Source organism: Nerophis lumbriciformis, linkage group LG17, assembly GCF_033978685.3.
Source record: "Nerophis lumbriciformis linkage group LG17, RoL_Nlum_v2.1, whole genome shotgun sequence".
Classification (NCBI taxonomy): Eukaryota; Metazoa; Chordata; class Actinopteri; order Syngnathiformes; family Syngnathidae; genus Nerophis; species Nerophis lumbriciformis.
This window is the reverse complement of record NC_084564.2, coordinates 25,832,501-25,860,000: the sequence shown is the minus strand read 5'-3', so window position 1 is coordinate 25,860,000 and position 27,500 is coordinate 25,832,501. Positions and strand designations below refer to the sequence as shown.

Genomic DNA, 27,500 nt, shown 5'->3' with positions numbered 1-27,500 from the left:
TATTCAGGTAGAAATATCACAGATTACAGCTGGGATTTCCACATCTGTAGCTCCAGGCTTTATTTAAGATGTGTTACAAAGCCTGTTTTTTTAAATTTTGTTTTCTAAAACAAAGCCGTGTTTCGGGAAGTGGTGGGCTTGTCCAGCTACGGGAGCCAGGGGAAGAAAAAATGACAATAGGTAGTGCTTGCACCTTTTTGCCAGTTCATTGCGTATACTGTTCCTCAACATTAAACTTCTTAACACAACAGCTCTGTCAAAGTGTTTAGTTTCTGTTAAATTTATTTAAGGCTGCTGATGAATCTTAACGGTGATTTTGGAGGCTTTAGTTTGTGGTGCATCTGAGGAATTCAGATTACTGTTATGTTACCACCATTAAAGGAACAGAACAGTTTGAGAACATCAAATTACCGCTTGTTGTCATCCCCTCGATGTCCTCAGCAGAAAAGGTCAAAATTGACTGAAGCATATTTCTGTCAGAAGACCATTTGACTGGCACAATTACATGGTCCTTTGCGCGTCTGCTCATCTGTTTCTCAGAAGGATCCAAGATTACAACCTTGAGACGTTATTACCCCAATTTAAACAGACACATTTGATTCGCAGCCAATCGTTCACACCACAGATTATCTTTGTAGCGGGAAAACAATGAACAGAACATTACTTGGTCAGTGATTAGGGGGGGGGAGTCACTGGGGAGGACATGAGCAGCATTGTACATTCTGTGCTTTTTACCCCAAATGCACTTGGGGTACATAGCAATTACAGTATAGATAAAACATAGATGTTGTTTTTTGTGAATCTTTCGCTATCTCTAATATTTCATATACAAATTTTTGTGTTTTATAAATGCATCTTAAGTGAAAAGTTCCCTGCTGTTAACTGCCACATCCACTTTTTTCTAAAGACCCCTTTTTGATGGGCTGTTTGAATCTTATCCAGCTAGCGGTCAGTCACAAAAAGTCTGATTTGTGGACGCTACAGAGTAAAGGGGGTATAAGAGGCAACAGGGGGGCTGCCCTGCATGTTTTCAGCTCAAAAAGCTTTTTCTCTGCAAATTGACGGATTGAAAGACATCAGTAAATATAATTTAGAATTCACCTGACCTCCACCAAGGCCGAAAAATCCCTATTTGGATTCGCACCAAAGTGTACAGCAGAGATCTCTGTTGTTGTTCGGTCTGGGCATAACACCACCCGGTGCATCATGTGCTACAGAAGCTTGACTTGAGTCATCACGGCCGACAAATGACTCAACCAACCTTTTGCCCAAGGCAGACGCTCCCTGGGAGATCAAGTGCTGTCCTTAGGGCCCCACGATCCGGTGTGCGGGTACCCCGTTTTGCGTGAATAAGCGCATGTAAAATGTCAATTATTGAATGACATAGCTCTTTACATTAAATGTGGCCACAAACGTATTCAAAGCCCCTTCCTGCTATTTGCAAGATGGCATGCAGCGTTAGTGCTGGGCTGGTAAACTGTCGTACTAGGATCGAATCCCAGCTGGTGATGTAAATTTAGATTTTAATTGTTACGTTTTTTTTTTTTTTTTTACTAAAATAAATACATTATTAAAAAATGTATTTCCCACTATTCTGTTTTAGTACAAAACATGAATCTAATTCAATTCAAGTTTGATTGTAAACCCCCCCCCCCCCCCCCCAAAAAAAAAAACGTATTTTCCGGACTATAAGGCGCACTTAAAATCCTTTTTTTTTTCTCAAAACTCGACAGTGCGTCTTATAACCCGGTGCTTCTAATGTACGGAATAAATCTGGTTTTGCTTACCGACCTCAAAGCAATTTTATTTGGTACATGGTGTAATGATAAGTGTGACCAGTAGATGGCAGTCAAACATAATATATATGTGTAGACTGCACTAAGATGGCAATATGACTCAAGTATTTCCCCTCGGGGATTAATAAAGTATTTATGATTATGATTATGATTATGAATACCAACATTTTATATGTTCCATTGAAAATATAGAAAATTACACACGACGCTTAAAATTTTATCAAAATCTTTTAGTACGACTTTGGTAAGCTATGAAGCCACACCGCTTGATGGATTGTCGGTGCATTAAACATGCGAGTATTATTATGGCAAGTGTATAGGGTAATACATTATCTGGCGTTTTGTTTCGCAATATTATGCTAAAGCAACTTTTCTTACCTTATGGTACCTGCTGATCTGTATTTGGGATCTGCATAAATCCTGAAAATTGCGGGCGTCCGCCTTTGTAGTCCGTGCCGATTCCGTAGTCGATAAGCTTCTTCTTTTTCATTATCTTCTTGTTATGGGACATTCATCCTTCGCTGTTGACATTTCTAATATAAAGTAGTGTAAAGTAGTTGCTTATATCTGTCAGTAAACTCGCCATGAAAGCGCTAAAACATACCAGTGTAGTGAGTTTACTTTATTCACCCAAGGAACTTTAGTTATTAGAGAGTTCTGGTCGGACGTTTTTTCACGGGACACATTTCCTTGTTGTTACCGGATGAGGAGATGCTGCTTCGTTATTGATTGAAGTAAAGTCTGAATGTCATTAAAACAGCTAGCTCCATCTTTTGACACTTCTTCCACTCCCACCCTTGCACGCTACACCGCTACAACAAAGATGACGGGGAGAAGACGCTGTCGAAAGTGAGCCACGTAAATAAGACCGCCCACAAAACGGCGCATCAAGAAGCGACTGTCAGAAAGCTGCTTGAAGATGATCTGTAAAACATCATCTATGCAACATTTTGACCAAAGAACCACCATTACATGTTATGTAGACCACAAGGAAGTGTTTTACATTAAGAAAAAAACCCACTATAATATGACTCATTCATATATGAAAAAAGGTGGAAAATAAACCATTGATCGGCAGTGCGCCTTATAATCAGGTGGGCCCTATGGTCCGGAAAATATGGTATACGTGGTTTTACTCATTTAAATTTGCGTCAACATTTTTTTTTTTAAGTCCTTACCAAGTTTTGCTCTGAACTCAGGTGGCCAATCAGGTGTCATTCCCCAGCCGCATTAGGCCCACGGGGCCGCCAGTTGAATAGCCCTGTTGTTCAAGATCTCACAAAAGTAAGTACACACCTCACATTTTAGCAACCATTTTATCATATCTTCTGAAGTGACAATACTGTATACATGAAACTTTGATATACTTTGGAGAAGTCGTGCACAATGTGTATAATATAGATTGACCTACTATTCGCTAAAAATTACACACTGTGCTTGTGTTGATTAATACTGTAGAAGCCTCGTTAGCACCGAGCAGTTTGAGTCAATTATTTATGATACAGATCAGTTAGACCGTATTAAGAGGTCCTGAACAGTGGGTCATTGCCACACAAACTTAGCACAATATTAGCCTAAACGTGGGTGGGTCATCTAATGTGTGTGTTTGCGCGTGCGTGTGCGACACGCATAGTGCTGCCAGCCTGTAGCGTGCGGCAGCTTTTTGACGTCAAATAGGCTGCTCAGTATTCTGCTCTACTAAGTGGGTCACAGCTTCTGATGCAAAAAAAAAAAATCCACTGGCAAATAAGATACACAAAAAAACGCTCTTTACCTGCATGTCACATCTTACCTTCACAGCAGCATCATTCAGTGACACAAAGGTGGTAACCCTGTGTGTTGCTGCTGTGGCACGCTTCAGCTTCCTTTTCACTTCAGTTGCACCTGCTGCTGCTATACCTGCATGACCGCATACTGAAACTTGCTCACACACAGTTGTATAAGTGGTTATGCACATGAACAGCTATTTTCTGCTATTTGCGTCGCGCAGTATGTTTACAGCATTGGTTCATCGACTTTTTTGATGAAAACATACCTGATTTAGTATCTATTTGATACACCAGTGGTGTGTGCTGAATCTTCTAACACTTAAAGGGGAACTGGAATTTGTTTGGAATTTTGTCTATCGTTCACAACCCTTAAGCGAGACAAAACACATGTTTTTTCGTGCATTTTTTTTCTGCATTCTAAAGATTAGAAAACGCTTGTGAGATGCGGCGAGCAATGCAGCTAATAAGAGTAATCCATTCTGCCTATAGATCCTTTTAAAATTGCATCCTAAAACCGCCAACAATACTTTAAGTTTCCATAACCTGCATAATACCCAAACTGTAGCGACATTGTTATTGTAAGAGCAAACACTGAGAAAATGTTTTTTACGTAGTAACACTTCGCCTTGCACACAGACACACACAGCCTCAAACTGCTGGCATTAGCAAGAGAAAAGCTCGATCTGCTTAATAGCTGAATCGCTTTTGACATCACCAATCTGTGCTGATTGAAAAACATTACAATCATTTTACAGTACCTGTAAAGTATTAGCCCACATTTCATGTTTTGTTTGTACACTGCTAGCTGGACCGTGTATGTACAGTAGTTGTACTACTATAATACATTTTAGTGACTTGCTCAATAGACAGTTGCGCGTTTGGTTCAACGTTTCCAGTTGATTTTGGGAAGGTGGAAACAAGTTTCTACTACTGCAGGGTTTGTTAGCAGTTTGCTTTTGTTGTGATGCAGTTTCTTTGAGCAGTGTCCTCTTAGCCAGATAAAAAAGCTTTTCTATCGGTAACAGTGCAGGAGAAGCACATTTCTGTCGGCACAACTTGGCAAGATTCACATTTACGCCACCAAGTCATGACAGTCCTGACTCTCTCGTCCCAATCTGCTCCAAACTTTCAGCCTCGCTTTGTGCTCGATCAGCTTCCATAACCAGTAGTTTGTCCTCTGTATATTCAGCTTCAAAACAATAAGGTTGTGAATCCTCACTTGTCCAAAAAAATGGCGTCTTTGTTTATGGCATCAAGCCTATGACCAATTGTCGCAATAGAGAAAGTGCATGGAAACTGGGACTTCATATGTTAGTGTGAAAACACACAACAAAAACTATTTAAAACATCTGACTAATTTACAAGTGCATGGAAATGTAGTCAGTATTTCTTAACCCAGTGTTTTTCAACCACTGTGAGGCGGCACACTAGTGTGCCGTAAGATACTCTCTGGTGTGTCGTGGGAAATTATGCAACTTCACCTAATTGGTCCCAAAAATATTTTTTGCAAATCAGTAATTAGAATCCGCAAATAATGTGCCGTTCCTTAGTGTCTGTGCTGTGTAGAGCTCGGCAGGGTAACCGTGTAATACTCTTCCATATCAGTAGGTGGCAGCAGGTAGTTAATTGCTTTGTAAAAAGTCGGAATATGTTGGGTGAGACGAGGACGGTTTGTCGTGAACCCAATATGCAAAAGGTAAAAAGGTATGTAACGCTTAAACCAAAAATGAACAAAAGGGAAAGGAAAAGGCATTGAAGCATAGGGATGGCTATTCAAAACGAAAGTAAAACTGAACTGGCTACAAAGTTAACAAAAACAGAATGCTGGACGACGGCAAAAACTTGCAGCGTGTGGAGCAGAGACGGCGTCCACAAAGTACATCTGTACATGCCTTGGCAATCAACAATGTCCCCACAATTAAGGATAGGAACAACTTAAATAGCCTTGCTTGCTAGCACAAAGCAGGTGCGGGAAATAGCCCTCAAAGGAAGACATGAAACTGCTACAGGAAAACCTCAACAAAACAGGAAGGGTCACCAAAATAACAGTGCAAGACAAGAACTAAAGCACTACACACAAGAAAACACCAACAAACTCAAAATAAGGCACGGCGACCTGGTGGAGTTTAATTTTTTAACGTTTTCTGCTGGTGGTGTACCTCCAGATTTTTTAATGAAAAAAATGTCTCTTGCCTCAAAAAAGGTTGAAAAACACTGTCTTAACCAACCTCAGCTTTTGTCCGTATGGGCTGCAGCGGTACTCGGTTAATACACTTTTTCACCACTTGTAATGACAATCTCAAACAAACAAAAGAGCTAAAGTTCTAAAGAAGTTTCCTAAAGGGGAACTGCACTTTTGTTGAGGGAATTTACAATCTGTATGTGACATAAACACACCTTTGTTTTTTATGCATTCGTCAATAAATGCTAGCAAGAGTCCGCTAACAATGGAGGGAGCTGGATTCACTCTATTCTGCCTATAAAGCACTTTAAAAATAAAACTCCAAAAACAGCGTTTTATAGACACGCCATATGTATACATGTGATGAAAGCAGGCACATTCATGCGTAATTTTAAAAATACGGCGGCGTATTCATTTCACCTTACGCTTCACTATGTTCGCTATTTTTACAACAATTACTACGACCACCAATTATGGCAGACTTCATAACAGCTAAAAACTACTACTTTGGGGCAAATGATGATCCAGAACCTTATCTTTTTGAGCTTGAATATAAGAAACATGAGCTACAAGTTTTAGAAGCTGAGTGATAAGCCGATCTAGCAAGTACAACTATTGTGAAGTGCTAAACAAGAAATACAAACTACGAACAGAATAAGACAATCACTGTACAAGGTCTGCTCTCTCTGGGATGCCGACTGATTGGATGTTTATATCTTCCTGTTTAGATGAAGAATGAATGATAATCCTTACACAGGTGCAAAAAAAAAAGGTGGTCGCAAAACGAGTGTCTTTTCATGTCGTTCTCGTGATCTCTGGGTCTAAGTTGAATGTCAAGGTTAACCAACTTCTCGGTTTATGGCCACAACATTTTACTCTACAAGTGAGAGACTTGATATAAAATCTGTAATGAACTTTTACCAACTCCGAGGCGACACAACAGCTCACCAGCTCAGTATATCATGCATATGCATAAGATACTTACCTCTGTGTTCATGTTGTCGCTAAAAGTAGTTTCTCAGTGTTAGCGCTTATAATAACAATATTGCTAATATTTGGTTAATATTCAGGTCATGAGATGTAACTGGAGTATTGTTGGCGGTTTTTGAATGTTTTTTAGAAGGCTTTATGGGAACAATAAATGACTCCTTTTATATGCACGTGCCATATATTACAAATTAGAATGCATTAAAAAAGACATATGTGCTCTTGTTTTACATAGGGATTAAGAATGATAGGTAAAATTCCAAGAAAACAGCAGTTCTGCTTTAAGCCCAAAAATTATGACTAATAATTTATATAATGTATCATGTATTTTCATTTGCACTTTAGTTTTATTGACGGTTTAGTTAAACATATCCATTATTACTTTAGTTTATTTTAGAACAACATAATTGTATATATATATAAATAAATAAAAATTATAGAAAAATTGTCGGTTATTTTTGAGTCCCTTATTATTATTATTACTACTACTATTACTTATTTTTCTAATCAACCTTTACTTAAGCCTAAAGTTCACGTGTTAAATGAATAATAATCATTTGGGTTTAACACGTGATTTCATATAATTTGACATGGTTGTAACTGTAAGTACAAACCATATGAGTTGGGAAATTGTGTTAGATGTAAATATAAACAGAATACAATGATTTGCAAATCATTTTCAACCCATATTCAGTTGAATATGCTACAAAGACAACATATTTGATGTTCAAACTGATAAACATTTTTTTTTGCAAATAATCATTAACTTTAGAATTTGATGCCAGCAACACGTGACAGAAGTTGGGAAAGGTGGCAATACATACTGATCAAGTTGAGGAATGCTCATCAAACACTTATTTGGAACATCCCACAGGTGTGCAGGCTAACTGGGAACAGGTGGGTGCCATGATTGGGTATAAAAGTAGATTCCATGAAATGCTCAGTCATTCATAAACAAGGATGGGGTGAGGGTCACCACTTTGTCAACAAATGCGTGAGCAAATTGTTGAACAGTTTAAGAAAAACTTTTCTCAACCAGCTATTGCAAGGAATTTAGGGATTTCACCATCTACGGTCCATAATATCATCAAAGGGTTCAGAGAATCTGGAGAAATCACTGCACGTAAGCAGCTAACCCCGTGACCTTCGATCCCTCAGGCTGTACTGCATCAACAAGCGACAATAGTGTGTAAAGGATATCACCACATGGGCTCAGGAAAACTTCAGAAACCCAATGTCAGTAACTACAGTAGGTCACTACATCTGTAAGTGCAAGTTAAAACTCTCCTATGCAAGGCGAAAACCGTTTATCAACAACACCCAGAAACGCCTTCGGCTTCGCTGGGCCTCAGCTCATCTAAGATGGACTGATACAAAGTGGAAAAGTGTTCTGTGGTCTGACGAGTCCACATTTCAAATTGTTTTTGGAAACTGTGGACGTCGTGTCCTCCGGACCAAAGAGGAAAAGAACCATCCGGATTGTTATAGGCGCAAAGTGTAAAAGCCAGCATGTGTGATGGTATGGGGGTGTATTAGTGCCCAAGACATGGGTAACTTACACGTCTGTGAAGGCGCCATTAATGCTGAAAGGTACATACAGGTTTTGGAGCAACATATGTTGCCATCCAAGCAACGTTCCCATGGACGCCCCTGCTTATTTCAGCAAGACAATGTCAAGCCACGTGTTACATCAACGTGGCTTCATAGTAGTGAAGTGAAGTGAATTATATTTACAGTATATAGTGCTTTTCTCTAGTGACTCAAAGCGCTTTACATAAGTGAAACCCAATATCTAAGTTACATTTAAACCATTAAAAGAGTGCGGGTACTAGACTGGCCTGCTTGTAGTCCAGACCTGTCTCCCATTGAAAATATGTGGCACATTATGAAGCCTAAAATACCACAAGGGAGACCCCCAGACTGTTGAACAACTTAAGCTGTACATCAAGCAAGAATGGGAAATAATTCTACCTGAGAAGCTTAAAAAATATGTCTCCTCAGTTCCCAAACGTTTACTGAGTGTTGTTAAAAGGAAAGGCCATGTAACACAGTGGTGAACATGCCCTTTCCCAACTACTTTGGCACGTGTTGCAGCCATGAAATTCTAAGTTAATTATTATTTGAAAAAAAAAAAAGAAGAAGTTTATGAGTTTGAACATCAAATATCTTGTCTTTGTAGTGCATTCAATTGAATATGGGTTGAAAAGGATTTGCAAATCATTGTATTGCGTTTATATTTACATCTAACACAATTTCCCAACTCATATGGTAACGGGGTTTGTAGGTTAGACATTATTATTGAATACAATTAAAAGCAAGAGTAAGATTACTAGTATAGTGTTAATATTTGAGTGGGCTCTGGGCCCCTCTGTAGTGGAAAAACTAGGCCCCGAAGTCAAACAGTTTTAGAATCCCTGTTTTATAGCCCTTGCAGTATCCTTCACCCAATGATGGGGACAACCATTAATTTATGTTATGAGCAAATTGGAAGCCAAGCTTTTGATTGGCCTCTCTGATAATTCATCTCCATCATTTAATGTTCAGTAGATTGCAGATGACACGCTGCACTCTTAAGAAGTAATCCATGCAGCCATTCAATGGTTGCAATTAGTCTGTGTGGTTAAGGATTTGAATTGTGCAAGTTTTAATACAATTCTATGGTTGTGTTGAAGTTGTTACTAATTGTGAAAAGTCTCGTTGGTGAACAGCGTAAGAACAAAAAAATTGCAACTCATTATATATTGTGTGTGTGCATGGACTGGAATCCTTCCATTGCTGTTATGTAGGCCAGCCTTTTTAAATCAGTATCATTCATTCGTTTTGTTTTTTTTCTTCCATTCATGTAACTGTCAAATAATGAGAAAAAGCAGGAGGGTGAAAGGTTGAGTGGTGATGCCTTTGTCGTCACAGGATCCAATTTGTACGAGGCACACAGAATTGTGTTTGTTTTCCTGACCTAAGGCTTGTTGATTATGTATTATTTTTCCTGTCGTTTAGCCCTTTGGCTGTCATGAATCTGAAGTCAGTGCTCATCACAAGTTCAAGATGCAACTGTTCATTGTGCCGGCTGAAAAAAGGAGCAACACATCGGAGTGGCTACCCCTTGCTGATAAGATGAGAACCTTTTAAATTCAAATAACCCATAGAGAGAGTTTTTAGTCCACAAGAGTGACTGTCATTTACTGACTCGGTGGCTACACTGTAGCCCGAATTTCAATAAAAGGTAGAATTGGGAAGCTCCCATTTTTCTCCCCCTGTGTCTTGCTCTTTTGAAGATAAAATCTGATTTGCATTTGCTCTGCAGACAACCAGTCAGAGCAAAGCCTTTGATGAGCTCATGTGAGTCCTGAAGGGGGGGATGACCTCATACGCGGGGCCGATTTGTTCAGCATACAAATATGTGGACTACATATTACATTATGCAACCCTCACAGCCCATGTGGAAATGTTACTGGGGGCCTGTGGTTTGGTCGTTTTTAAAGATATGCTCTTAAATATTTCTTCAGATGAATTTGTACATTGGATTGTCTGTTTTCTTAACCAATTATTAATGTAATTATCAAATCATTTTTTTGTTTTGCAGACTTTGGCTTTGGCAACTTCTTCCAGCCTGGCAAGCCTCTGGCCACATGGTGTGGAAGCCCCCCCTATGCTGCTCCCGAGGTCTTTGAGGGCCAACAGTATGAGGGCCCCCAGCTAGACATCTGGGTGAGAGGAGTGTGCGAGCAAATGTGCCGTCAATACCCTTTTTCTATGGTGTTATATATTGTGCATCTATTTTGAGGCAAGAAAGGCAGCACATATACAAACCCCCAAAACCAGTGAAGTTGGCACGTTGTGCAAATGGTAAATAAAAACAGAATACAATGATTTGCAAATCCTTTTCAACCTATATTCAATTGAATAGACTGCAAAGACAAGATTTATTATTTTTTGCAAATATTAGCTCATTTGGAATTTTAAAGTCTGCAACATGTTTAAAAAAAGCTGGCACAAGTGGCAAAAAAGACTGAGAAAGTTGAGGAATGCTCATCAAACACTTATTTGGAACATCCCACGGGTGAACAGGCTAATTGGAAACAGGTGGGTGCCATGATTGGGTATACAAGCAGCTTCCATTAAATGCTCAGTTCACAAACAAGGATGGAGCGAGGGTCACCACTTTGTCAACAAAAGCGTGAGCAAATTGTCGAACGGTTTAAGAACAACAATACTCAACGAGCTATTACAGGCAATTTAGGGATTTCACCATCTACAGTCTGTAATATCATCAAAAGGTTCAGAGAATCTGGAGAAATCACTGCACCTAACATTGAATGCCTGTGACCTTGGATCCCTCAGGCGGTACCGCATCAAAAAGCGACATCAGTGTGTAAAGGATATCACCACATGGGCTCAGGAACACTTCAGAAAAGCACTGTCAGTAACTACAGTTTGTTGCTACATCTGTAAGTGCAAGTTAAAACTCTACTATGCAAAGTGAAAGCCTTTTATCAACAACACCCAGAAACGCCGCCGGCTTCGCTGGGCTGGAGCTCGTCTAGGATGAACTGATGCAAAGTGTAAAAGTGTTCTGTGGTCTGACAAGTCCACATTTCAAATTGTTTTTGGAAACTGTGAACACAATGTTGTGTCCTCCGGAACAAAGAGGAAAAGAACCAACCGGATTGTTCTAGGTGCAAAGTTCAAAAGCCAGCATCTGTGATGGTATGGGTGGGTATTAGTGCCCAAGACATGAGCAACTTACACATCTGTGAATGCACCATAAATGCTGAAAGTACATACAGGTTTTGGAGCAACATATGTTGCCATCCAAGCAACGTTATCATGGACGCCCCTGCTTATTTCAGCAAGACAATACCAACAGCGTGGCTTCATAGTAAGAGATTGGGTACCAGACTGGCCTGCCTGTAGTTCAGACCTGTCTCCTATTGAAAATGTGTGGCGCATTATGAAGCGTAAAATACCACAACGGAGACCCCAGACTGTTGAACAACTCAAGCTGTACATCAAGCAAGAATGGGAAAGAATTCCACCTGAAAAGCTTCAAAAATTGGTGTCCTCAGTTTCCTCAGTTTCCAAACGTTTACTGAGTGTTGTTAAAAGGAAAGGCCATGTAACACAGTGGTGAACATGCCCCTGTGCCAACTTTTTTGCAATTTGTTACTGCCATTTAAGTTAATGATTATTTGCAACAACAAAAAAATACTTTTCTCAGTTCGAATATTAAATATCTTGTCTTTGCAGTCTATTCAATTGGATATAAGTTGAAAATTATTTGCAAATCATTGTATTCTGTTTTTATTTACGAATTACACAACATGCCAACTTCACTGGTTTTGGGTTTTGTATTATGTTTTGAAAATAAATTAAATTCAAGCAAAAAATTATATAGTTTGAGCTAATAGAAATGCATTTGTACTCGATAAATGTTTTTGCATGCAATTATTCATTTGAACATGCAATAACTACTGTTGTCCCCAAAGGGAGAAGGGAATTTAGAGATCAAATAGCCAATTAGTTTACATTTGTCCAGTTCTGATTAATGGCCTTTTTGCCACAAATGTAAGCTGTGTGCCAGCCTGAGCGAGCGTAGGGAAAAAAGCTGAGGGAGCATCTGTCTATGCAGAAAGCATGAGTTATTACACATTATTATAATAATAAACATGCAAACACATTTATTGAGCACAAATTACATTTATATTCGCTCAAACCATTTTACTTTTTGCTTGAGTTTTTTTTCCATTTCAAAATATACAGTATGTTCTTGCAAAATATGCTTTAGTCTATTACATGGCACCTGCTAATATGGCATTTTACGAGGGATGTAACGATATCAAAATCTCACGATGCAATATTGTCACGGTATTAAGTCTACGGTACGAGACTATTGTGGTATTGTCCCCAAAAAATAAGTCTTGTTAAAAATGCCATAGTGTGTAAAACGAAGTGGCAGGAAAGTTCAGGATACACAATTACTGTAGTTGAACCAGAAACATATATTCTAGTCATATTTATCATCATATTTGTTACTTCAAATATTTGTGTGGGAACATCCACCGTTTCTAGCAAATAGTTTTTAAAACATTTTTTAAAAAAACTTGCAGTTTAGTGTCTTTAAACTGACTATGTAAACATCCAGTGTAACAACTTTGTAGAACAATGATGTTCAGTTTAGTGTCGGTCACCTTTTACTTTCTGCAGTGGACATTTTTTTTGTCGTATGCAGACTTTATTACCTCCGCCAAAGAGGTTATGTTTCCTGTTTGTTAGCAACTTAACTAAAAAAATATGGACGGATTTTGATTAAACAAACTGCGCAGAGTATTCTGGGAGATGTACCGTATTTTTCGGACTATAAGTCGCAGTTTTTTTTCATAGTTTGGCCGGGCTCCAGTGCGACTTATATATGTTTTTTTCCTTTTTTTATTTTGCATTTTTGGCAGGTGCGACTTATACTCTGGTGCGACTTATACTCCGAAAAATACGGTAGTTTATTTTCAGACCGGCCAATGCTAAAGTGCCAGAAAAAAACTACACTCACCAGGTTTTCGTTTGGAACGTCACAGCATTATTATAAGGATTTTGAAACTGCAATACCGCGGCATCGACAACACCGTTACATCTCTACATTTTACCATTTATAAAAGCATTGGGTTAGGATACCTTGCTACACTATTATACTTCAAAGTCTCCTCTTTGCTGCTATGCCCTATTTTATTGCTGCCCTCAATCTCCTCTTGAAAAAACAGCCACATTCTTAGCATTCAATACAGCATGTTTTCTTTTGCGCTTTCCCATTATTTTTTGTATCTGTCTTTTGGATCTTGCCAGAGTATGGGAGTGGTGCTGTATGTGTTAGTGTGTGGTGCCTTGCCCTTCGATGGACCCACTTTGCCTGTGCTACGACAACGGGTCCTTGAAGGAAGGTTCCGCATCCCCTACTTCATGACCGAAGGTACGGCGCTCATCTTTGTGCTGTCTAATTTTGACAAAAACTACACTGTGAACTCCCTAAATATGGAAAATTGCTGCCTTCGGGACCTTTCTACTTGGCTCACTATATTGTTGAAAGTTGATTCATGTCGTTGCAGCCACTCAAGGGGTCGTTTTGATGATGGGGTGGATCATTAGAAGGGTACACAGTGGCAGAAAGCATTTTCTCCTAGTAAAGTGTGTGCGTGCTGCTGCTAACTGTGTCACAGCAGCCCCGCTGCTAGCGGTCGTGCTCGCTAGCTGGCAACAGATTAAGTCCAGAGCTGGAGCAGTTTATGTAACTTGAAGACAAGCCAGCGAGGCCCTCCTGTCTTGTTCGCCTGTCTGCGTGTCTGCCATGTCTGTTCTCCTGCAGCACCTACAAATGTAGCACTTTATTTTTACCACTTCCAGCATAGGCACTTTCATATGCACCTGCGTTTTAGTTGCTTGTTTGTCACCCGTATAAGCCGGTTGAAATTATTTGTCTGTTTTACCAAGGATTACATTGCATCATTAATTTGTGTAGCATGTGCATAACTCTTGAATATTGTTTTTTTTTTTAAACGTTTAACACATGAGGGGAATTTATTGTAGGCAAAGTCAGCACTGCAGCCATACTGGCTGTTCCTGAGAAATAAGAACAGGGTGTCATTTTTTGCTTCTGCCCTGAGACAGTTGCCTTCCCTCCTGTTGTTCATCTCACCAGTCAGCCATTATTGGGTGAGGCCCAGCCTTGAGCAGCCCAGTTAACGTTGGTTAGAACATCTCATCACTGTGAACACGGTCTGCCACCATTCTCTCTATTCCTGCATCTGGATGTTGGCACACCGCAGGGGACACATGACTCATGTTATCCGAGGGAAACTGTCAAACTCAACACCGAGTTTCTATTTTCTCCTTGTGCAAGACATTTGTGGCTGAAATGCATCAGAAACTGCAAGCCAAAGTCTTATTAATTGGCTGCAAATAATATGGAAAACCCTTTATTTTAATGCAATATAATGTCTGTATTGAAGCCTGTTACAACAGCAACACCAACAAAGATGTGAGCTGGAATTTATAGGATGTTGCCTTTAGAAATAAGTAAGGCAAAAATTGATGGTCTTACTTAATGAAGACATTTATTATTTGGTTTTGTGTAACCTCTGGGGTGCCTCGACAATAGAGGTGCGGAACATGGTCCACTCGGACTCAATGTCCAGCACATCTCTCGTGACATGTTCAAAGTTGTCGAGGCGGCTGATTGGAGCTGTGGCCGCAAGGTAGTTGGTGCCTGTCGTGGCTGTAATCCTAGAACTTGTTGGTGGACACCGGCGGTGAGGGATGCCGTCAAGCTGAAGAAGGAGTCCTATTGGGTTCTTTTGGCTCATAGGACTCCTGAGGCAGCGGACAGGTACCGACAGGCCAAGCGGTGTGCGGCTTCAGCGGACGCGGAGGCAAAAACTCGGACATGGGAGGAGTTCGGGGAAGCCATGGAAAACGACTTCCGGCTTCGAAGCGATTCTGGACCACCATCCGCCGCCTCAGGAAGGGGAAGCAGTGCACTATCAACACTGTGTATGGCTGCCTAATGGCTAATTCATTAGAAATGTTGTTTTTCTATCTGGTGAAGCTGACTTTTGTTTCAAATGTATTATTTTGATTATCTCTGTATGCCCCTGAGCTGAGTTTTGGGGGTTTGGGGTTCGGATATACAGTAGTCTATCGTCTGTCTGTTCAACAAGATACGTTACCATGAACTCCTGCTCCTTAGAGCACCATGCTGTTCTCCTTCTCTTGCTGGAACGCTACACCTTTTGAAGGCTGCAAGTGTTAACCAGGATACTTATGTGGTTGAATCATGGTGGTGTAATGTCCTGGCTAAGAGCAGCATGTCAATCAGTCAGCTCCAGCAGTGTCGTCCCTGATATAGTTCACAACCTTCCCTGGGCGGTTGGACCTTTTGGAGAACGTATTCATCTTCCATTGTTGCTATAAACACAGCTGTGACAACGAGCACAACCCACTTTTACCTAGTTTAGAGTTAAAGTTGCTGCCCAGATGTAACTGCATGAAGTAAATGTGCAATGAAATGTAATCCTGATTGTGCCCATAAAGGGGCGACAATGTATGTTCTTGGTAGCCAGCCAAGTTTGTTAGTAAAAACAAACGTTAATGTCGCAAAGCTGTAAGGAAACGTGTAAAATAGAAATTAAATGTAATTAAATCCTTGGTTGGCCTGAAGGTTGCACAAACCAAATGATTTGTCCTATTTTTTTTGTGGACACCCTATGACTTGTGATTAAAGTGCTTTGGAAGCCATGAATAATAAATAAACATAATACATTTGTAAAATAAAAAAAACTTTTCACATTGTCATTATGGGGTATCATTCCATTTTGGATTAAGGCTGTAACATAACAAAATGAGAAAAAAGGGAAGCGCTGTAAAATACTTTCCGGATGCACTGTATGGTTGCCAAGTCCTGCAGAGAAGTGTTGCTTTGTGGTGTCTGTATTCCAAACAATCTAGCTCATATTTGGGAAACATGTGTTTGTCAGTCCCCTGAAGGTGTGTACCGTGTTGTTCGGACCGTTGGGCGAACCGTATTATAAGGCACACTGCCAATGAGCGAATCTATTCAGGTCTATGTTCATATAAAAGGCGCACCAGATTATAAGGCCCATTAAAGGGGTCATATTATGATTTTTTTTCTACATTTAAAACATTTACTAGTGGTCTACATAACATGTAATGGTGGTTCTTTGGTCAAAATGTTGCATAGATTTGTTTGACAGACCATTTTCAAGCTGCTTTTTGGCGGTCTCTTCAGGATGCACTGTTTTGTGGGCGTTTACGTGGCTCTACTTTGGCAGTGTCTTCTGCCTATCATCTTTATTGTACCAATAGTTTTTAGCGCCATCATAGCGAGTCGACTGACAGATGTAAGTTAAAACTGTACGCTACTTTGTATTAGAAATGGCAACAGCAGAGGATGAATGCCCCACAACAAGAGGATAGAGAAAATGAAGGAGCTTATTGACTATCAGCACGGGCTACAATAGCGGATGCGTGCGCATTTTTGGACTTAAGAAAAATACACATCAGCTGGTACCAAAAGGTAAGAAAAGTTGGTTTTGCATGATAAGTCGAAACAAAAGTAATGTCTCCTAATAGGTGCCATTTTGGTCCTTATGCACACACCATATAATATTACCCGCATGTTGAAGCACAGTATGCCTGACTACGGTAGCCGTAATATGCCAACAATCCATCAAGCGGTGCGGCTTCATACCCAACCAAAGTCGTAATGTAATGTTCTATATTCTCAATGAAACATCAAAGTTTTGGGCTTGCTTGCTAACGTCCTATATTGAACAGGCGTCAAACTGCAGTACACACGTATCTCTTTTGTGTAACTGCCATTACATCATTTACTAAATAAAATTACTTTAAGGTCGGTAAGTACTGCCAGAAGTAATCCGTACATTAACCGCACCAATTTATAAGGCGCACTGTCGATTTTTGAGAGAAAAAATTTTTGATTTTAAGTGTGCCTTATAGTCCGAAAAACACGGTGTATGTATATATATATATATATATATATATATATATATATATATATATATATATATATATATATATATATATATATATATATATATATATATATATATAATTTTTTTTTTTTTTTTAAATATATATAGGGTTATACGGAGGGTGTTTTGTTAAGCGCTTTGAGCTGTGTGAGCAATTTATAGGGGCAAAGTTAGGGTTTTATGACATTACTGCCTTGTTGCCTTTTCGCCAGAAAAATAGTACATGTTTTGCTAAATATTCACCCCTCTACTGCAATGGTTCAGCACTGGAAGAGTTACCTTGCACAATTACCAGTGGGGTGTAACCGTTTGTTACTTTTAACAATGTGCATTCAATCAAGAATCTGCAAACTACAACCACAATTCTAATCAGTACATTGCTGCTGTTTAATGGCGATTTGACGACAGCATTAACAGAACGACTTCATACTGCATTTTCTGGTAAAGACACACTGATGTGCTCTTCAGCAGCGGTGTGTATGGGTCAGGGTGCCGTGTGGCAGCTAGGAATGCAGTCGAGGCGTTACAGACCCAGGCAGGGGACCGTAATCCTGTTAAGATCCCAGCTGTGTATGACGTCAATCTCATCTAGCCATTAACAAGAGGTCAGGAGGGAAGTTGTGAGGAGTGTACAGCCACTGTTTAGACGTGACTGCAGAAGAAACAAATTACATTTTCATCTCCCAAGTGGAACTTTGCAATAGTTTATTGCTGTCCCCCCCCCCTCCCGCTACCCCATTTCCCTCTGTCTACAGACTGCGAGCATCTTATCCGCAGGATGTTGGTCCTGGACCCATCAAAGCGACTCTCCGTAGCCCAGATTAAAGAGCACAAGTGGATGGCACTAGATGTTCCAGTGCAGCGGCCCGTTCTGTACCAGCAGGCACCACCTGCTGAGGGCGAGGCAGGTGTGGGCGAGTACAGCGAGCAAGTCCTTCGCTTGATGCACAGCCTTGGCATTGACCAGCACAAGACTGTAGAGGTAATGCCGGAGTGATATGTCATCATCAGATACATTGTAAGCATCCATTGAGTATGTTGTAATAAATTAGGATCAAGTTCACATCATACTAAAGCCAGGGCTATTCAATAATTATGTATACAAATTTGTTAAAATGTTAAAACTTGTAGCACCATCTGGAGGAAGTAGGTCAAATACGCTTAAACCCCAATTCTAAAAGGGTTCAAGTTAGGGCTGGGCGATATGGCCTTTTATTAATATCTCGATATTTTTAGGCCATGTCACGATACATGATATATATCTCGATATTTTGCCTTAGCCTTGAATTAACACTTGATGCATATAATCACATCAGTATGATGATTCTATGTGTCTACATTAAAACATTCTTGTTCATACTGCATTAATATATGCTCATTTTAAACTTTCATGCAGAGAGGAAAATCACAACGAAGTCAATTAACCAAAACTGTATTTATTAAACAGTTATTAAGCAGTGGCACAAACATTCATGTAACTTCAAAACAGAAAGTGCAAGATTGTCAGAGACATTTTAAAACAAGCTATTAGTGCACTTTTGTGCATGATGTCACTAGATAACATATCAAAACAACACTAAATTAAAGTGCACGTTTTGTACAGAACGCCACTACAATATTTTAAAACAAATAAAGTGCACTTTTGTGCATGATGTCACACAAGTTATTTCAATAACTGTAAAATATAAATTAGCTGCATAATAGGAAATCAAATAGTGTATGTCCTTCGCTATGTGGTAGGTTCCTGCGGACATTATCTCCTTCTGTTTTTGACTATTTTTTTCATACGGTGTAGGATCTGGAAATGGAAGACGCCAGACTCAATTGGGTCAGTACTGGTTGCTCCAGCATTTTGTTGGTGTGGCACTGGCCGAGATGTTGACATGCAGAGTTTCAAGCACTCTTCATTGTATAGCGGGTGACTTTTCAAATTATGCCACAGATTAGTAGTGCTGCTACTTTTTGTAGCAACGCTTTTGCCGCATACTTGACATATTACGGTTGTCTGTTCAACATCTTACCGCTTGAAGCCAAACCACCTCCAGACGATGGACCCCGTGTTGTTTTTCTTGGGAATTAATTATTCCTCCATTTGTTACCAGATTCACACCTCCTCTCTCTCGTATTACCACTCGCACCGCTACGCTTGCACCACCTGTTACAGCTAGCTTATACATTCCGTTACCTCTCTGCTCGGCGAGGGTGTATGATGTTGCACGCGTGACAGTATGTGACGTATGTAAGAAGGTGTGCTTGTTTTATCTCTGTGAGAAGGAGAGACAAGAAAGAGTGAGAAAAGCCTGTAGTGTAATGCCCGCAGCTAAAAGCAACTGCTTGAGAACGTATACTCGAATACTCACGAAATAGTCATTTTCTACATCGCACAGAGACAAACCCATGATATATCGAGTATATTCGATATATCGCCCAGCCCTAGTTCAAGTACATAAAAGTGTTATATAGCATTCAATCACAGCCACTGTGAATCTCTTGTTATGGGACTTTGCAAAAGTATTTCTTAAGAGTTCAGTAAATGAAATAATTTTGGTGTTTATGTAAATGTAAATAATTTGTGTTAATAATGTGTGTTATTAATTGTTAATTAATTGTTAATTGTTAATTTGTGTTAATAATTTATGTAAATAATTTCAATGGTGTTTATGCAACTGGGGAAAGGGCCTAACAGAGGTTATTCTTTGGCCAACATGAGGTTAGTGGAAGTGTTTTATGTCACTAGAGCAGGAGATGCAGAATTAACACTCCACTCCCATGTTGAGTTTTAAGACATTTCATATGTTTTTTGTATTCACCAACCTATTTCAAGACAGCTGTTCCGCTCTCGTGTCCTACCTATCCTGTTTTTTAAGTCAATGTCAATGTCAAGTCCTCCATTGGTCATACTAAATCAATGAATATATATGCTTAATGAGTACAGATGTTGGTGGTGTGAAATAACAGTTGTTGCAGAAGTGTATCTAGTTCTCCTGCATCAAACCGTCAAATGATAATTTTTTTAAATCAAATTTATCATACTTTTGAGTTTGGCTTAATCAGGATTAATCAAAGTAAATTACTTGCATAGATAATTGAAATAAACCTAGAAAAAAACTATTTTGTCATGTCATTTACAAGCATTGTTTGAATGTTTTACTTGAACATACATCATTTATTTGCTCAAAATCTGGTAACAATTTTATCTTAAGTTCTGTCAAAGTGTATTTTGAGGTGTTATTTGCCAGCAAGGACACCTTAGTCTTCTCACTCATCTTTGCACTGACCTATGCATTGACCTGATCACTGACCGTATAACAACCCTGTCAGGTACCATCTGCAGTTAAGGTAAAGAGATCGTGCGCTCAAAATAAATTGTGTGATTAATCTGCAGGATTAATGGAATGTCTTTTGCGATTAATCACATGAGTTAATGCCATACATTGATAGTCCTAATTTAAAGATATCATCGTTGTTGTCGTCATGTTACCTGATTTTGTTTGTCCTTTAGTCTCTGCAGAACAAAAGCTACAACCACTTTGCTGCCATCTACTACTTGCTGGTGGAACGTCTCAAGGCCCATCGCTGCAGCTTCCCGGTAGATCAGAGGATGGACGCACGTCAACGACGACCTAGCACAATCGCTGAGCAGACCGTCGTCAAGGTAGCCAAAAGGCTTGTGAATAATGCGTCCATCGATGATCAAAGTGCTCTTATTCACACCTGCATCCTGCAGCAGTGAGCTGCCCACCGTCCACCTGCTCTTCTTGATCTTTACCACTTGGTTTTGCATTATTTTCTTTCCAATTGGCCTCTCATTTCCATCCACTCATTTTCTCGGTGCTAAAAGCGTCTCATAAAATCCCAGCAGCTCCATTGGTTGCATCATCATGCTGACAACTATGATTTAAAGAACACACAGTAACAACCTTCTCCTCCCGCCCTCTCTGCAGTCGACCAGCGGTTTGCCGCAGGTGGGTCTGCTCCCGCAGGGGGTCCGTCTGCTTCGCTCCCCCGCGCTGCCTCAAGCTGCCTCTGATGCGTTCACCTTTGCACAGCCAGCGTGTGCCCTGGAGCGGAATTTCATGGTTGAGGACGTCAACACTCCTAAAGTAGGTCCAAAGACGCATGGACCGGTCCAAAGACACATGTACATAGCAGCGGTATATCAGGCTAAGGTGGCAAAGAGCCGGTGCGTGTATGTTCTTTGTTGCGTGCTCATCCTCTAACCTCATATGACGGCCCGCTCGCATCCGGCTTTAGTTATGGAAAATGCAGTTATTATAGTCATTATCATCCTGCCAAAGAATGTCCAGAAACATTATCCTGATGTGCTCTGACAGTGATTTGCTTTGATAAGCTCATCCACTGAGTCAGAGGTGTGTGTGTGCGCGTGCGTGCGTGCATGCGTTCATCATGCTCCTTTGAGGGCTCCAGCATTGGCTTGCTTCGTCACCCTGCCAGAGTTCAGCTGACTGGTCTTATGTAAGCTCCCAGCCAGCGCTCACATCAGACAGGACAGCTGCTCGTCCCGCGCATGTCTCTCACACACACATCCACACTCTTTTTATCCTGTTTATCTTTGGTGGCAACCTTTCTCCTGATGCCCTGTCGTGAGCTGTTATAGAACCCCACGGCCTCACACAATTTCAGAGCTACACACACATTCTCATTTATCACACCCCAAAATGGGTTTTCTAACCCCCTCCTCCACTCCCGGCTCCCAACAAAATATGATGTGTGTGAGCAGCACATGGAGACCGCAGTGTGTTATCTGCCTGAATGGAGTGTGGTTATGTAAGCGGTCCTGTAAAGATAATGTGACCTAATGTCCAAAGTGAACACTCATGATCTCCCACTTATGTCATTACTTTACTTATTAGCTCAATTTAAATTTGATGGGGGATTTTATTCCCTCCCATGTTCGTATTTAACTATTACCATCACTTCTTTATATAATCTGTCCTCTGTGAACATGTTTGTGTGTGTGCGTAAGTGTAACGCTGTTGTGTAACAGCATTCCGATCCCAACTCACTAGTGAAAGCAGATGGAGGAATTGGGCAAAGTTGCTCTCCCTAGACCGACACCAGGCACCTATTACGTGTGCATAATTTTGAGGGTGTGTGTCAATCAAAATGTCTTTCATCTGCGCCCCCCACCTCAACACTCCCACTGAGGGAACAAATAACTTTTATTCTCAAGTGCCTTTTTTCAAGATTGACTCAATCAATATCCGCATTTATTAACAAAAATATTCTGCACCCTTTTCAGGTGAATGGCTGCCTACTCGACCCCCTGCCTCCTCCCACAGTGCTCCGCAAGTCCTCCACCTCGTCGCCTAGCAACATGATGGAGACGTCGATTGATGAGGGCATCGAGACCGAGGAGCCCGACACGGAGGAGGATCCGCCCCACATGCTCCTGGCCTATCAGACGGCTCGCTTCGGGCAAAGGCGACACACCCTCTCTGAGGTCACCAACCAACCAGGGACCTCCAGCCAGGGTAGGACGTCAGCTGATCCAACACACCCTTCCTAGTATATATTTGAAAACCTTTTTCATGCCCTTTCCAGGTAAATTTTTCGCCCTGGGTCATCGACCCTCTATGGGTAGCGTGGACTCTGACATGGGCTATGACATGGGCTCCATGCACAGCGACCTCAGCCTACTGGAGGACCCACCGTCACTCAGTGAGGTGGTCCTGGCCAATAGCACGGCACCTGGTGTCCCGTCGTCGTCGTTCCTGAGCGCTCGGCCTGCCAACCCGGCAATGGCCGCTCTAACCTCGCAGCACAGGGAGACGCACAACCGCTCGCCCATCAGCTTCAGAGAAGGACGCCGAGCCTCCGACACCTCTCTCACACAAGGTCAGGAAGTCTCCTTTTCCCCATTGCTCTGTCAAATCTGAGCCACTTCTTGCACTTGCACACACTCTGCGCACTACAGACATCGTGTGACACGGAAAGTCGCTGGCGCGGAAAAAGACAAGCTTGACGGATAGAATAAATAAGTGTCAGTAAACTGCAGTGTTCTGTCTCCTTGAATGCGGTCACTTGGCGCTGCCGGGGGTTTTGATGTGCAACTGAGTGCTCGCACGCACATAGCTGGGAGGTACACAGTCGCAACAACCCTGCTACATCTGCTCCTTCACACCTGCGCATACTGCGTACATGTATATACTAGGTATGTTGATCTCTTTGTGATGGGAGATTCGATTTGCATCGCGATACATGGGTTACAAGGCAATTAAAAAACGTACTTCTAAAACAGAACGATTTGATGCGATTCAATGTGAACGATTTGATTTAGTGTATAAACGATACAGTAAGATTGGATACGGTGTATGAATGATTCGATTCTACATTTGTTGATGGATACATTATTTTTCACACCACAAAAGAACAAAAGCATCCCTTCCTGTGCACATGCTGCTCCTCATGTTAGAGAATAAATCGTTCTAAGACAACTGATCAGTTGAATGACATCATAATAACAATAACCTGACAAATTACAACACCCAGGCACATGTATCTTCAAATATAAAAAAGCACATTATATGAATGTATTTTATAAATACTATTTCACATCCCCAAAGATTTTAAATAAAGTAAAAAGGCAAACATGTCACATATGTCAAATATATTTATTTTCCACGTGTCAAGTTTAGTTAGTTTATTATTCTTTGGTCAGTGGTCAACAAAATAAACAAACAGTTTTACGTAAAACAAAAAGTTGTACATTCATAAATTGAAAATGTTGCAGCCCGAAAGGGTTTAGGCTGAAGTTGAACACTTATTGCACCTAACCCTATAAACAATGTCAAATACAACATGAGCTTCCAAAAAATATAAAATTTCCTTTGCACAACATATTATAAACCTCACCTATGGTCATGAGCTTTGGGTTATGACCGAAAGGACAAGATCACGGGTACAAGCGGCCGAAATGAGTTTCCTCCGCCGGGTGGCGGGGCTCTCCCTTAGAGATAGGGTGAGAAGCTCTGTCATCCGGGGGGAGCTCAAAGTAAAGCCGCTGCTCCTCCACATCGAGAGGAGCCAGATGAGGTGGTTCGGGCATCTGGTCAGGATGCCACCCGAGCGCCTCCCTAAGGAGGTGTTTAGGGCATGTCCGACCGGTAGGAGGCCACGAGGAAGACCCAGGACACGTTGGGAAGACTATGTCTCCCGGCTGGCCTGGGAACGCCTCGGGATCCCCCGGGAGGAGCTGGACGAAGTGGCTGGGGAGAGGGAAGTCTGGGCTTCCCTGCTTAGGCTGCTGCCCCCGCCACCCGACCTTGGATAAGCGGAAGAAGATGGATGGATGGATGAACATATTATAAATACATCTTGTACACAACATAAACACTGTTCAAATATACAGTATATACACAGTAAAGACATGTGAAATATCCTTGTACACGTGTTAGTTAAACCTTTGTACCAATTATATACTATATACAAACACTTATACTTCCATTATTATTTACATCCCATATTTAGTTTGTAATTAACAAAAATCATAGTATTAACTACTGCGTTGATTCAAGAGTGATATATTCAAGTCAAGTCAGTGTCGTCACAGTCGCCTACGAGTTCTAGCCAATGGCTTGATGATAGGGACTTACTGGGCAAGGTTGAGAAGTGATGTGTGTTGTGGAGGTGAAAAAAATGTTGTCGAAAAAGAGAGCGAGACACAGAGATTGAGCCCGTTTTACGAGAACGTTGAAATAAAGAAAGACGAACTGGGAATCTGTGTGAGCCTCCATTTCTTGGAATGATACAGTATTGACGGATGGCACAACATGGAGACAGTCCAAGTTACGTATTGTGTTGGCAGGCAGCCGTGACTCTCGCATTGTTTTAAACTGTCTACTGATCGCTAGTCTCGCGCGACACCCGGTCCATGTATCTACGTCTATGCTCGTCTCCAGTTACGTAAATAATGTAACACGTGCGTCACTCTTTTCACGGACAACCCTGGCTCTTGTGTCAAAAGACAAAAAACGTCAACTGATTTCTAGTTCGGCGAGATAATCTATTCATGTGCCAACACTCAATTAACTTCAGGATTTACAGCTGAATCTTATTGATTGAGGAGGCTGTAACCGACGTAGCCGAACTGGCCACTTCTCTGTTGCATCGGTTTATCGTTCACAACCCAGATATATATATAATATAGACTGTACATATACAGTACATATGCAAATACTTTCCTTGCTCTCACTTCCTCTCTCTCTTTCTCACCCCTCCGTCATCTCCTTCTCGCCGGCCTGATGACTGATTCACAGCATGAATCACAGCCGGATAGTTGAAGGTTTCAGCCCACATATGTCACCATCTTCCCTTTTTTACCGCTCCCACTATGGCTCATCACCGAGCCCCCCACCTCTCTCTTACTTTCACTTTTGTGTTTGTCTCCCTGCACCACAGATTAACGACACATGCATCCACATACGCGGATGGATAACAATACATTAGCAAAAGTAGACCGACAACCTTTGTTTGAATCAGCACCAAAAAGCACAGCGAGAGATTTGCACAATATTGCGCCACGCCCTTCAAAACCTTGACAAAGGAAATGTTAAACAACCACTACCAATAATCCGTATGCTGCTTCACTCTTCTTTGGTTTACTAATTATAAATCACTTGCATTAATCCTAAGTAGAATGTTTAATTACATCTTGAAAGCACTTGGTTTTCCCGTCTCCTCACCGACAGCCTTCACTGTGCACTCCTAGCTAGTGTTTGCATATATTTTATTTATTACATTCATTTTAATCCTCTTTGGGGAGAGGGAGAGAGAGAGGGAGAGAGCGTTGATGCGGCAGGTTATTTTGCGTCAGACTGCTGACTTGGGTTAGAAATAACTCCCACCACCACAGTGAGTCAGGTGCTATCGTTCAGTCACCACTGGATGGGTCTTATCAGCCACAAACACACACATACAGTGGAATTCCTCGATTTACAAACCCCTGTTATATTTAACTTTTCGATTTACGAACCATTAGATTGAGCCAATAGGCCTCCGTGTGTGAACCATGTCTCTGTGTACGAACGTCTGTTTTGCTAACTCAATATAAGTCCCAAAAAGACAACACACTGCAAGGAAAGGAGGGAATTGCTGTGGAGTTAAAAAAATAATTAAAAACTCTTTGCGAGGAGTACATCTTTGTTGCAAGCAAGTAATATAGAAGAATCAACAAAGCAGGCTTTGTACCATAGCAAGTTTTTAATTGTGATAAGACCAGACTTTTTGGGAAAAATATGCCAGAGCAGACTTGTATCACAGTGGAGAAGAATGAACCAGTGGGACACAAGCCAATAAAAGATTGCCTGCTTGAGCGGCGTCTCCTATTATTTCAGCACACACAGCCCGTCCTCCCCCCCTCCCATCTCCCTCTCGTATCTGCCTGCTCAAGTGAGCTCCACATTTGCAGACAGATTTTACTTTACACTATTAATTTTAGCAATGTGGCTGTAAAAGTTCAGGCTTTTTGTGATTTCAGATCGGTTGTGAGGGCACCAAAGAGACCTATGTATGTGTGTATGTGTGTGTTGGCAGAGCAGGGGTATACAGGACAGTTGAGCTTGCTTATTGGCATGTAGCATTGTCTTCTACTGTATTTACATTCCCAATTTGGTAAACGTGCTGAAATGACCGCAGTCGGAGAGGCAGGAGATTATCATATATTTTTTAACCTACACTGTAAAAAAATTATAATTTTGAAGTAAGAAACTGGCAGCTCAGTCGCCACAATTTTATCATAAAATTTATGGTGTGTTTTATACAGCTATATTTAAATGAAAAAAACGTTGTTTTTGGACTGTAAAATTCTGTCAACTGCGCTACCAGTTTTTACAGTAAAATCTATTGTCATTTCTACATTTGATAGATAACTTGCTTTGAAATCAAGTCAAGCAGATACTCATTACTATTTTTTTAAAGTTTGAAATGTATGATAGCATCATATTTGTTGCATTACTAGAAATGATAATGCAATTGGGCAACACAGTGAACAGGGGTTAGTGCGTGTGCCTCACAATATGAAGGTCCTGGGTTCGATCCCCGGGCTCGGGGTCTTTCTGTGTGGATTTTGCATGTTCTCCCCGTGACTGCGTGGTTTCCCTCCGGGTAGTCCGGCTTCCTCCCACCTCCAAAGACATACACCTGGGGATCGGTTGATTGGCAACACTAAATTGGCCCTAGTGTGTGAATG

General features: G+C 40.9%; 1 protein-coding gene across 2 annotated transcripts in view; it reads left to right on the top strand.

The window, feature by feature from the left end:
* The window catches only part of sik2b (salt-inducible kinase 2b), a 140,565-nt gene that overhangs the window by 102,394 nt on the left and 10,671 nt on the right, over positions 1-27,500 (top strand). For both annotated transcript variants that reach the window (XM_061972974.2, XM_061972973.2), the window contains exons 5-11: positions 10,318-10,442; positions 13,569-13,692; positions 18,046-18,272; positions 20,793-20,945; positions 21,235-21,393; positions 22,554-22,785; positions 22,856-23,149. In XM_061972974.2, the coding sequence (XP_061828958.1) occupies positions 10,318-10,442; positions 13,569-13,692; positions 18,046-18,272; positions 20,793-20,945; positions 21,235-21,393; positions 22,554-22,785; positions 22,856-23,149 (1,314 nt within the window). The remainder of the gene's footprint in view (positions 1-10,317; positions 10,443-13,568; positions 13,693-18,045; positions 18,273-20,792; positions 20,946-21,234; positions 21,394-22,553; positions 22,786-22,855; positions 23,150-27,500) is intronic.